Source organism: Lampetra planeri, chromosome 22 (assembly GCF_965212315.1).
Source record: "Lampetra planeri chromosome 22, kcLamPlan1.2.h2, whole genome shotgun sequence".
Taxonomy (NCBI): Eukaryota; Metazoa; Chordata; class Hyperoartia; order Petromyzontiformes; family Petromyzontidae; genus Lampetra; species Lampetra planeri.
In genome coordinates this window covers 5,101,607-5,113,893 of record NC_136128.1, presented here as the reverse complement: position 1 = coordinate 5,113,893, position 12,287 = coordinate 5,101,607, and the positions used below count along the sequence as shown (strand labels likewise).

General features: G+C 43.2%; 1 protein-coding gene across 1 annotated transcript in view; it reads left to right on the top strand.

Moving 5' to 3' along the window:
* The window catches only part of LOC144724938 (regulating synaptic membrane exocytosis protein 2-like), a 256,156-nt gene extending 248,918 nt beyond the window's left edge, over positions 1 to 7,238 (top strand). Inside the window, exons 23-27 of the mRNA XM_078604261.1 lie at positions 14 to 155; positions 1,519 to 1,616; positions 3,620 to 3,721; positions 4,289 to 4,428; positions 6,014 to 7,238. Of these exons, the coding sequence (XP_078460387.1) occupies positions 14 to 155; positions 1,519 to 1,616; positions 3,620 to 3,721; positions 4,289 to 4,428; positions 6,014 to 6,226 (695 nt within the window). The 3' untranslated portion in view covers positions 6,227 to 7,238. The remainder of the gene's footprint in view (positions 1 to 13; positions 156 to 1,518; positions 1,617 to 3,619; positions 3,722 to 4,288; positions 4,429 to 6,013) is intronic.
* Positions 7,239 to 12,287: the final 5,049 nt, after the last annotated feature.

The window sequence follows — 12,287 nt, the reverse complement described above, 5'->3', positions numbered from 1 at the left end:
GGTCGTGTCACAGATTCTGGAGGCAGGAAGCTACGCAGCACCGTCAAGCGCAGCACGGAGACGGGTCTGGCAGCCACCATGCGGACCCCACTCACTCGACAACGCAGCCGAGACTCTGCTGACGAGTCCATTAACAGCTGCACGTCCGAGGGAAAGTAAGCACATGGCTCGCTCTCTCTGACGCTAGCCGGTTGGTGAGCCGAGCCATACGATGCGGAGCACCGTCTCAATTCACCACTCTAAAGTGGATGTAAATGAACAGAGCCTGTGATTTTAATTTTCAAGAGTTGGTTCATTGTCTGCTGGTGTCATGTAAGATGTGGATAAGTAGCCACGACTGCATTGTGATTCCAATTGTTGTGTTCTATAACATTTGTACGTTGGCGTAAAAGCCGCATTACTGAGCAAGACTCGTTCTATAGCCACGTGCCACAACGTGAAGAATGATCGTGTGGTCAGTACATTCATTAATCATTTAATGTTTGAACATTGCTTGAAAGTAGCTTGGGATTTTTTCTGTATCAAATTACTACGTTTGGTCCATCATGCGAGCAGCCCGGTCTCCTCGACTCACCCTGCCACTGAGTATTAATTGCAAACTCGGTCAGACTTACCCGAACTTCAGCCGTTCTATACCGGTAATCCTGGGCTTACTGTGTCTATTTTATATCGAGTGTTTGTCAGTCTCTTTGATGCTCCTATTAGGGCGGTGGATCAACAGTTTAACCTCCACGCTAAGGTACAGCGTGGCTTAATGATGCCATTTATCCTTCATACAACAGCAGGCATTTATCTTAGCCAACCTCAAAGCATGACCGAAAGCGCAGTGCATTTAAATACGACCCGTAATAGCCACACACGTGAATGGAGGTTGCAGGGTCACCTGCAAATTCAAGGATTGGGAATTTGATGTCAAGAAGCATCTGTATAATAATGCGAATGCACTGGATGATTCAAAGTCAGAAGGTGAATGCGGTTCCCCATTCAATTGAGCTTAGGGGGTGAATTTCTCCCATTCACTGCCCCAAGCCAGTGGTGAAAATTCCATGTTCCCAGGGTGCGGGGCAACTATGTACATTGGGGAGCCAATGTTTACGTCTCGCAATGTGGTGCTCATTATATCCACCATTAAGGGGGTATTGGCCTACCTTGAGTTAAACTCACACAACCTTCATGGCGAGTCGAGCACCCTGAACTCTTGTACACCACCAAGCTTGCGGTTGGGATCATCAAAATATTGCAGTTGCCTTTGAAGAGAGAGCGTCCCATCCATCAACTCGGAGACGTCAGACAGCCCCGTGCGTGGCGTTATTCGTATGGTTAGGCCAATTGCATGATGTCAGGGCCGAACTGTGGACCATGCAAGACAACAGATAACCTTGCAGCACGTAGGCTGCACGCGGCCCGGTGTTTCGATTTCCGTAACAGAAGAGGGAGCAACATTGAAGCGAGAAAGATGGGGAGCAGAGGTATAGTACTCAGTGGATGTGCTCTTACCTGCAGCTTGGTGTTTCCCAGTCTCATGTTTGGTGGAGGTTACCAAATCAGCGATTTCCTGGACGGCCTGGGGCCAGCGCAGTTGGTGGGACGCCAGACGCTGGCCACACCTGCCATGGGTAAGCAACGGCGGGTACGCGGGAGACGTGTGCGCAGGTGTTTGTCGTAGGCGCGTTGCTGCAGAGACGCATTGGGGAGAACCGTCGCTCTAATTGCCGATCCATCCCCGTCACGACGATGAGCTTCAAGGGGAATTCGATACGATCTCTTAATTTATACTTAATGGAGGAGGACCATTAGGCAAATGAAGAGTTTACATTATATTTCAGTGAACGTGTTACGAGAACTGAGCGGATCTCCATTACGACTTTGATTGTTATAACGGGGATTCCGCTGCTGCTGCTGCTGTGGGCTAATGGGAATGTTCCCACGATTAGATGTCTTGCCTCCTTTTAACGCTCCCTCGGTGGAGCTTACACGAGCGCAATTAATCAGGAATTATCAATCGTCTCAAAGCTGCCCCGGCGTGCATACTGGCCTGGTGACACAAAGACACGTGACATTCCGTGATTTCCACCAATCGGCGCTGGTGCTTGTGAGATAATTCTGCTGACATTGCTGTCAAACTCGTGAGCTGTCATGGCATTGTATAATTGCATACCGTTGCCCCAATTGTCATATTTAATACTCAAGTAAATCTCATGTATTTGTTGTTTCCTTTGAAAGTAGCTCGTAGGTGATTATATTTTTGTAGATAGATTTTTTTCATGGTTTTCGAAAGGTATTATTATTTTACACTTCGGAAAGTATTTGCATGTACACAGGCATGTAAATAATCATCATATCTACTCATAACACACCGGCGCAGTGTTCACTCGCTCTCGTAGAAAGAGAACGACGCAGAGACGCGAGGAACCACAGACAAGTGGGAAGGCAGCCACGCGATGATTTGGTGCCAACAATTGTCCAAGCTCTGTGATCCCCTTTTGTTAAGGTGTTGTCGGCCAATTAATGAGTGTTTGCATGTGGAACGAAACCGGAAGTACCCAGAGACAACCCACACATGCGAGGGAAAAACACTCTATCCCCTATAGACGCAAAAGGATGAAGTCCACGTTGTTGCTGGTACTGCCTTCTCCTGGAGAGCCAGGGCATTGCACTTCGACGCCCACGCGAAGGGAGTTTAGCGATATTTGTGCTATGATCCACCAATCCCCGCCTCCACAGTGCTGGATTATAGGCCCTGTGCAGAGCGTATCACTGCCCGGCGAACATGTGTCAAAGGCTGTAACTAACAAAAACGAACTATAGATTGCATTTTTTTAATTAAAAAATTATATATATAGCATTGCAGAATAATTTATAACAAACAAGACATGACTTGCTGGTATCTTTTTAAAGTTAGTGTTTCATATATATTTAAATGCTTTTTTAATATAAAAATACGTGCCCAGTCTTGTGAGATCTTGGAAGCTAAGCCAGAGTTTAGCCTGGTGAGTGCTTGCAATGGTGACCACCAGTGCTTGCCGGGTGTTGTAGGTGTGGGGCTGCGATGTGGCCAGGAGATGGCAGTGCTGAGTGTCACTTCCCTCGTAAGTGCACAGTCTTGCACCCTTTCAAAGCATTGACATGAGAGTATGAGGGTGAATTGGCCAAGCGTTAAACCAAGACATACTCTACGAGAACCTTAATTCAATAGCGAGGGCCACCGTTTTTAGTAATCTCTTTCTCACGTGTGCTCACTTTCATGGTCTCAACTTGGTCACTGTTGATTTAAACGAAAATATACAGCGCGAGCGAAATTAGCGCATTTATTATGGTAATTATCAACGAATATGGCACTGATTTCATAACAAATAACTATCTGCTAAGCTAATTTTGCTAAATGTACAACCTTCCACGATGAGATGTATTGCAAACTTGGGAAGTTTGGTAAATGCTATATATTTTTACAAACATTATAAGACTTAAAAAGGAGTTTTAAGAGTAAAGAAGAAACACTCTGAATTACTAACGTATATATATCTTGAGTGAAGGGATATATTTAAATTTTCTACGACGTCGCCTGTTGTTGAGCGCGGGCGGCTTTTTTCCCCCCTTCTGCGTGCGTGGCGCTCTGCAGGTGAAATCCAAATAAGTATGATCGACAAGAAGGGGCAGCTCGAGGTGGAAGTTATCCGTGCCAAAGGACTTGTCGCAAAAGCCTCAGCCAAAACCCTTCCAGGTGAGATTACGACGCCGCTGTTCATTCTGAGCTCGGCTTAACCCGCAACTCAATCACGCCGATTGTGTAACGTTTTCTTCCACCAAGCATGCCTCGTTCGGATTATAGGGTTTTTGTGTCCGGTGGGCTCTTAATTATAGCGATGCTTGAAATCTGTGTGGTTGCTTGTTAGCTCATCCACAACTGAACATATTCCAAATGTGAATTTCCACACGCTAATGATTTCATCTGGCAGTGCGATGGCAGTACAGTGGCGAGCGAAATTTACTTATGAACCCGATGATCTAAGTTCGAGTCATCGCCACGGCTAATATCAGTGGCGAGTGATATCTGAAATGAGCTCGGTGCCCCTGTTCATCAACACACGCTGACAAGCATGGTTAAGTACAGGATGATCATACAAACCGGATGACACAGAATGGGGGAGCCTTAATTCAGCATTGGATGGGCAAAGGAGCTGTAGGTTGCATTGCTTTCAGTAACGGAGATGAGCACCGCTCGATGTTCGCCATCGCGCAGAGATGCTGAGACTTTGTGTTCGTGCCTGTGACCCCGTCTCCTGTCCAGCGCCGTACGTCAAGGTGTACTTGCTGGAGAGCGGCATATGCATCGGCAAGAAGAAGACAAAGATCGCGCGAAAAACTCTCGATCCCCTGTATCAGCAGCCACTCCTGTTTACAGATGGCTCACAAGGAAAAGTATTGCAGGTCAGAACAACCGGGACAAAATCATGCTGTACCCTACATTTTCAGTTGATGGCAGTGATGCAAAATCAATTGTACAATACCTGCTATTCTCCATTGTCTACGTTCCCTGCCTTCATCAACCAGCGTGAAGTGTAGTCAAATGACGTCCACGAGGTGGGGAGGCCCTCATCCAGCAGTGGGTGGACATAACAAAAGGGTGGTGCATGTACACAATGAGTGTCACATTGTGGGAGATCAACACTGGTTGTTCCCTGGTGAGACTGGCACCCACCATGGAAGTGTGGAATATCCACCACTGGTGCTGCTCAAATGCTCTTTTAAGAAGGGAGACACTGACTCTTTTTGTCTTGTTCACACTAACTACATTTGTAAACATTCTGAAACGTAAAATACTCTCCAAGATGATGGCAAATTGTAGAGGTTACCTCACCTGAGATGAATGTGCCTACCCTTTGTCTAGAAAATATGCGTGAGGATTATTAGTTGCCAATAGCGTAGTAGTCGTTGCAGCTGTATGACAAAGTGAGAGCAAACTTAAATGTCCTCCATCTTTGTATTTATACTTTCAACGCAACAACATAGAGGAAAGCACAGTACCAGGGTACACAACATCCGCACGACTGGTATGAACATGAGCAACCGTAGGAGGCCCCTTATTTCTGATCTAGGGAACAACAGAGAAAAATGTGGCTCTAGGCTGCCTACAAATATGAGCACTCTCCCACGCTCCTATTGAGCTTTCAGCAGTTGACCTTGTAGTTAGCTAACTACATCCCCAAGCAGTCTACGCTCGTCTGGAAACGGCCTGCCGTGTGTAAAAACCAACTTGGCTGAAGACGGCGGAGTGGACCTTCTCATTGGTAGGCCTGATGGTCTGGGGCAGCCTGGCCTTTCAATGTTCGCTCAACCACAACGATCGGTGCTTTTGAGTCCAGACTAAAACTATTTTTGATCGCCAGTGGCCATCATGTTTGTTGAGTCGGGTTTCTCTGCCATCCGCGTTTCCATCCCAGCTTTTGCTGAATTATGGCGAAGGTATAAGTTTCACACTGATTTATTGATCAAAATGCAATGGGCTGTTTTACAGCCGCTGAGAAACACCAACCACGTTCGCATATCAGCTGATAGGCCTAATGTAAGAATGTCTGCCGACGCAACCTATCAATTACTCTGTGAGGTGCATGATGAGGAAACGTTATATGCTGCATTTGCGAAGCCTGCTGAGGCATCCATTTACAAAAACCACTCACTGAAGAGCGAGCGGATCGCAATTGGGAAGGTAGTGAAATCAAATCCTGGTTGTGTTGACTCAGCCCTTCATCCCTCCGTAGGTCGACATAACGAGCACCGCTTTGTTGTGGAAGTCAATGGTGGTTTCCCTATGGAATCACCCCCGCCATAGGAATGCGGAATTCCCACTTCGGGCTCAGGGCTGTAAACGTAACAGCACTGCCTCAAATGCTCATTTTAGCAAGAAAATCACCGTTGACCGATTGTATCAGTGTCTCTCTGCTGCAGGAACTACGATGCGTATTACACTACCCTCCTCTCGCTCACTTTGCCGTGCGTGTGTGTGCGTGCGCAGGTGATAGTGTGGGGCGACTATGGCCGCATGGACCACAAGAGCTTCATGGGCGTCGCTCAGATCCTGCTGGAGGAGCTGGACCTCTCCAACATGGTGATCGGCTGGTACAAGCTCTTCCCCACGTCCTCGCTCGTGGACCCGACGATAGCGCCGCTCACCCGCCGTGCTTCGCAGTCCTCCCTGGAGAGCTCAACGTCCTTCGCCCGCTCGTAGCAAACGCCAAAATGAAAGAATGCATCATTCATTTCCATTGTTGATATTATTATCACGACAACTACTACTGTTATTACGAGCTGCGGCAGGCGGGCGGACGGGCGGGCGGGCAAGGGGGCACAGGCGAAAGAGAAAACTTTTAACGCGCGCTGCAGGTTTTTTTGTAACCCGAAGCTTAGCCAAAGGGCACTTGGTCAAAGTTGAGACGCCACAATGTTGGGGGGTTTGGAGGGTGGAATACACAGCTGGGAAAAAAAAGTGACAGTTTTCAGCTCTGCACAAATAAAGAGCCGTGAATGTGAGGACGGTTGTTTACTCTGTTGACAATTACGAAGAGAGTAATTAATAAAATAAAAAACACTATTTTGAAATTAACTATTCTTGGGACTTTTTGCTAATGCTTTTTAATGTACTGTAATCCTTTACATAACCGAATTGATTCTATGAAATCACTCTGAGACTGTTGAAGGGATAGGCTATTTATTGATTGCTTCCATACTTATTTCGAATCAGCATGGTTTGAGCTGGGATTTGCCGAACGAATAGCACACTTTTGTGTGCCGTAAGGAACGTGTAAGTTACTTGGCAGTGTATGAAAGATAACTTGTGTTCTATGGTGGAGATGGAGAATGATGGGGAATACCTTGGAGAAAGGGAGGTTGTTTTTTTTTCTTGCGAATCCTCTGAAGTTGCCCTTTTCTTTGGATGCGAGTGATGGACACCTTGTTTCAGGGTTATGAATGAAGTGTTTAAAGAAGACGGGAGGCATTTGTGTCTCTTCTTCTTTGCAAAGCAAAACAAAATAAAAGACAAAAGAACACAACAAATAGAAGCTTATGGAAGACTGAACAAGAACTTCCGTTTGTACTGACAAAACAATGGAAAATGTCACCACGACGTTAAATAAATTGATGAATTTTCCTGATATCAACACCGATAACCGATTATCATGATGATAACTCTTTTCGATCGTATTGCATGAAACTCGTACGATAAATTATATCCATCCCAATGGAATTTCCTTCTGCATTTTTCCATATGAAAGTATAATCTAATTGAAGTAAAAAACCTTTTTTCAAGAAAATAATTGGTCCATGAATAAATACGAGGCAGGTAAATTATCGCTTTGGAGGGTGACATTATTTTTACGGTAAATGTTTATACGACTTGTGCAAATGAAAAAAACGATGTAATGGTTTGTAAAGCACTCTCTGATCAAGACTGCATGTTTTATTAACTTAAGGCAGAAAATCAGCGCTTCATTTTAAATAAACCTTAGCGGCTATAAATTGAGGTCTTTCTCTTGTTTGTTGAGCAATTTGTAATGACGATGTTATTTCTAAGGTACTATATATAAACTGGTTTTGCTTGTCCTACCTGAAATTTTTTTTTTACAAGTCAATTCCCAAACCCTTTCGCCTATAAAGCTACTACGACAAGACTTTCGACACAACTACACAGAGAGAGACGCATAAATAAAACGTAACGAATTGGATTTCGTAGGCATTACAATGTTTTGTAACTAAAATGCGTTTGAATTACAGTGCAGGGTGTGTGGTATGATGATACTATCCTATTACAGTGATAGTGTTTACGACTAAATAAATATTTTACCATGTTCAAACCAAATTCGCTAAACTGTTTATGCAACTACCTATGGTATATATATATTACGATATGCAATTTACAGTATTTCATATTCAAAAGCATACGATACTTAATATTCCGTACTCAAAATTATACCACAATAAGACCAACTCAAACAAAATAACCAAGCTTTTGAGACAATTACCAATATTCTTTATTTTAACGAATCCTGGTGTATTGTCCCACAAGTGCCCATTTGTTGTTAATACGGCAAACTGGATTTACATTTTCTATTCACAATCAAATGAACATCAAGCTGCAGACAGAGAGAGAGAGTGCCTACACATCTAACACGAAGTGGCTTTTGGTCACACAGCTTCCAATAAATGTGTAAGGAAGGATAAATAATCACAGTGTTTTACTTTGGAATATTTTGCAGACAATTAAAATGTTCAAGCTTGCAATACCGTGGATACTCTGCAGCTATGCACATACATTCCTACATTTGGCATGGCATTAAAAACAGAGTTTAAAGTGAACATTGACGCATTATTTACATTGTTTTTAAGGGAGTCGGGTATATAACGGGGCTCCAGGCTGGCCTTGATGAAGATGCGGCACAAATTGGCCATTGGTTCAAAAGCTCAACTGACCACAACAAAGACAACGTATTTTCCTCTAGCTGACAGTTTCACACGGTTTTTTGTTTGTTACATATACATATTAAATCAATCAAAATGCATATGAACGCAACAAACAATACACGACGTATGCATTTAAAAAAAATAAAGAACAATTCGGTTGAATGCCAAGAACTGAAATTATCTGTGCGTTATACAACACAGCGAAGCTTGTTGCTTTACTGCATCGCAAAGGGTTGAGTTTTTTGCTATTGCCTGACCGATTTTAAACGGGCCTTCATAGCATTGGGATCACACACCCAGCCATTACTATAGAAAACAGAGAATCACATCGCAAATCCACAAGCTGTTTTGCTGGACATTGCTTTGCACTCTAAATGCAGGGAGCACTCCTCTCATCCGTTTCCCCGATTACTCGCCACTCCTTTGCCTTCTATTATCCATGAGAGCCGCTGGGTCCCGCGCAAAGCCCCAATTATCAGCAGGCCTACTCTTCCAATTATCCTCATTTGTTTGTTTTTTCCCCCATGGAGAAGCGGTGCATGGACGATAACGCTGCGGTAAATCGAATCCGTGGTACTGCCCCCCCCCGCGCATCACCACGGATAAGAGGAGCATTGGCATTGGCGGTGCACACTACGCCAGTTTGCAAGGATGCCCCACGCATAGAAGGCAGGGCGGGGGGTGTTTGGATTTTTCCTGTACAATTGTAGATAAAGAGCAAACATTAAATTAGGTGGTTGCATGACATTTTGTTTTTCCTTCGACGTGAGATCAATGTTTCTAAGACTCCCCCCCCCAAGCCATTTGAGAAAGTGGACGGTTATAGGTGAAAGGGTTTCTCGGTATTTGCAAATGTTGGCCTTATTTATATTATTTATGAGATGAAAACAATGTCCACTGTAAACTCGTGTGAGAGTACGCATAGCATCATGTGTTTTGTGTGCTGTGGCTCAAAGTGAATGGCCATATGCATGAACAGGTTGCAATTATAACCCCTTTTAAGAGATAAAGGTAGGTTGCATGCAGTGAAAACAAATGAAGAGAAAATTAAAATCAGGAAACTTTTACCCCCTCAGATGACCTGACTTGCAGTCACTTTCCGGACAAAATATAATGCACGCTTGGAGCTTATCTTGTCAAATCGATGACTTTTCACATTTTGTTATGGTGAGATTGTCAAATTATTGTTATACAAAACCTTGGGCTAGTTCAGGGGAAATTTACGTGGTTAAAAGACGCAACCCTGATGTATTGCATATTATAAAACAGTTTGCAAGGAGTAGGCACACCTCAGATGTTTCCTAATTTTCGTGTTGCATGTACAGTCAATTTCGATAGATGAAACAAGGAAAGTAAAAAAAAAACCCTTGTCTTTTTATAACTCATGATTTTTTTTGTTCACAAATAACTTCTGTGGCCAGCTCATTTTGTTTTCAGTGTGGTTACAGCCTTTTTTAAATTGTACAGCATGTTTATAGATACTATTGTCGTTTCCATGTAAAATCCAACAGAAAACGTAATTTCGCCAAAACCAACTTTTGTCGCCATAATAATCCTTAACAAGCATCGACTGCCTATTTATTTAATCTTAAACTGTTTGAATATTCGGGGTGGAGAATCATGTTATTGTGACAACATTACATGTTTCTTTTGTAATGCAAAACGAGTCAGATCGATAGTGCGATTGCTTCAAAGTGTAAAGGAAAAAAAATACAGTTTATTTTGAGGAAGATGGAAACAATGTATGTTTGTCAATTTTTTTGCTGCACCACTTACCCCTCTCCTTGCATGAAAACTGGTGTTTGAATTATTGGCTGAATGACTTTGGAACAGTCCACGCCTCTCCAGTGTGGCGATTTCGACGGAGAGATGGACTGTGGTGGAAACATGTGTTAAGGGAAACAAAATTGTGCGTATGTCCTTAAACCGAGAAAGATCGCTTGAGATGAGTGCCAGTTTTTTTTTTTGCCAAATTCTCTTTCCGTGTTCATTTTTTACGTGTTCAGTTAAAATACAGATTAACTTATTCCTTGACAATACATGAATACAACTCGACAGAGCTCACTTCATTTGAAATATTTGAAAATGAAATGCCTTGTATGACTCGACACAATGTATGCATTACATCCATATTTTTTTTTAATTTATGTTATTTTTGTTGTTATGATTGTCGCACATTTGGTATGGTTCCCGACTTTCCTGTTTTGTTTCCTAATGAGACCACACTGTAAATAACACACTGGAGCCTAGACACAGGTCACCTCTGCATTTAGTCAATTTTACTAAATGTACGGTGTGCCACATATAAAGCAACAACTTGTATTGGAGTTTCGGAAATAAATAAATAAAAAACATACAAATTACAAAAAAATGCTTTTTTTTACAATGCCTACAAATGTCTTGACTTTTCCTTTACAGAAATGCCCGTTAGGCGAATCCACTACTATAGTGATGATGCTATCCGTGCACTCAGGGTACACGTTTAAGTTATGTGTCACGTGTTCACGGCATTATTTCTACGGTGAGTTAAGGTACGTAACAGTAACACGGCAGGACGCTGTAATCCACGGGCGTACCATAAAGGTTGCTCCCATAATTTCTGGACAATAGTCGTGAAACTCCATTTAAGCGTAGAGAAATGCGTGGATTGCAGAAGTGCGGGAATGTGACTAGTACCTAAATTCGCGATAAATTCGCAGATTGTGAGGTTAAGAGTTGTTTTTCTAAGACCCAAATGGCGCAAATCTGCCATACAGATCTATGTCAGTGTTCTTCATTGCAAGGCCAGCGGGCCACTGGCGCCTCCTGGTGGCCTTTAGTGCGGCCGCTGACGTGGTGCCTCCGACAATATACAACATGTAAAAGACCCCTTGCAGGCGGTGTAGCGGCCCTTACACTGAAATCTTATCGGTGAAAGTGGCCTCCCTCTGAAAATGAGCGAAAAACACTGCTCTATGTGTTAAAACATTTTTTGTCTTTGTATTGGATTGATATCCAATAAAAAATTGTTTGCATTTTTATTGGGTTGATATCCAAGAATAAAATTGAGAAAAAAAATCTACTCAGAAAATTGCATAAGCACAGCTAGGCTGTACTAATGCAAAAATAACGAATTACAAGTCAATATGAGAACCTTATCCCCGAGTTTCTCCGCAGTTCCACTCCTGCAGTTCCACGTTATCCCCGTCACTTTTACAGACTGCAGTTCTGCAGATCACGATGCATTTTTCTAAACGCACCACGGATTTCGAGAGGAATGAGCCATGTCACTCAATCCACAAAATAAATTCACGAATTTTGAGGTAGGCATGACCCGCAAGGAAATCCGTGGACGCAGCACGCTGCTGATTACAGGAAGAATGCGCTGCTCCTGGAAGAGATTCAGTTTGCGGATATTTGGAGTATTGCTATAACATGTTCTTTACGGCTAATATCTCAATTTTATGTGAAGAGCTGCATATGGGTTAGGCCTTTTTGATAATAGACTACAAAAGGCAAGTTCTGGATAGTGTCTTGCAGTTTTCCATGCTTCTTTAAATGTGGAGCTTTTTCGGGGAATAAATTGTGACCGCAATGATAATGTAAACATTGGGTGCAGACTAGTAATACAATTCAAAGTTTGTCAAACCATGCAGACCACATGTATACAACATGATTTTGATTTACACTATTTAGATTCTAATGCAACTCCATCTCAATACGCAAGAAGACTTACAAATGCATCTTGGGGTGGTGGCCATGCGCACCTGTAATTCAGCACTGTGCGTGCAGCGAAGGTTGGTTGATCGCACAAATGTTGTGACGCTACCTTCCCGTGAGCATCGAGGTGC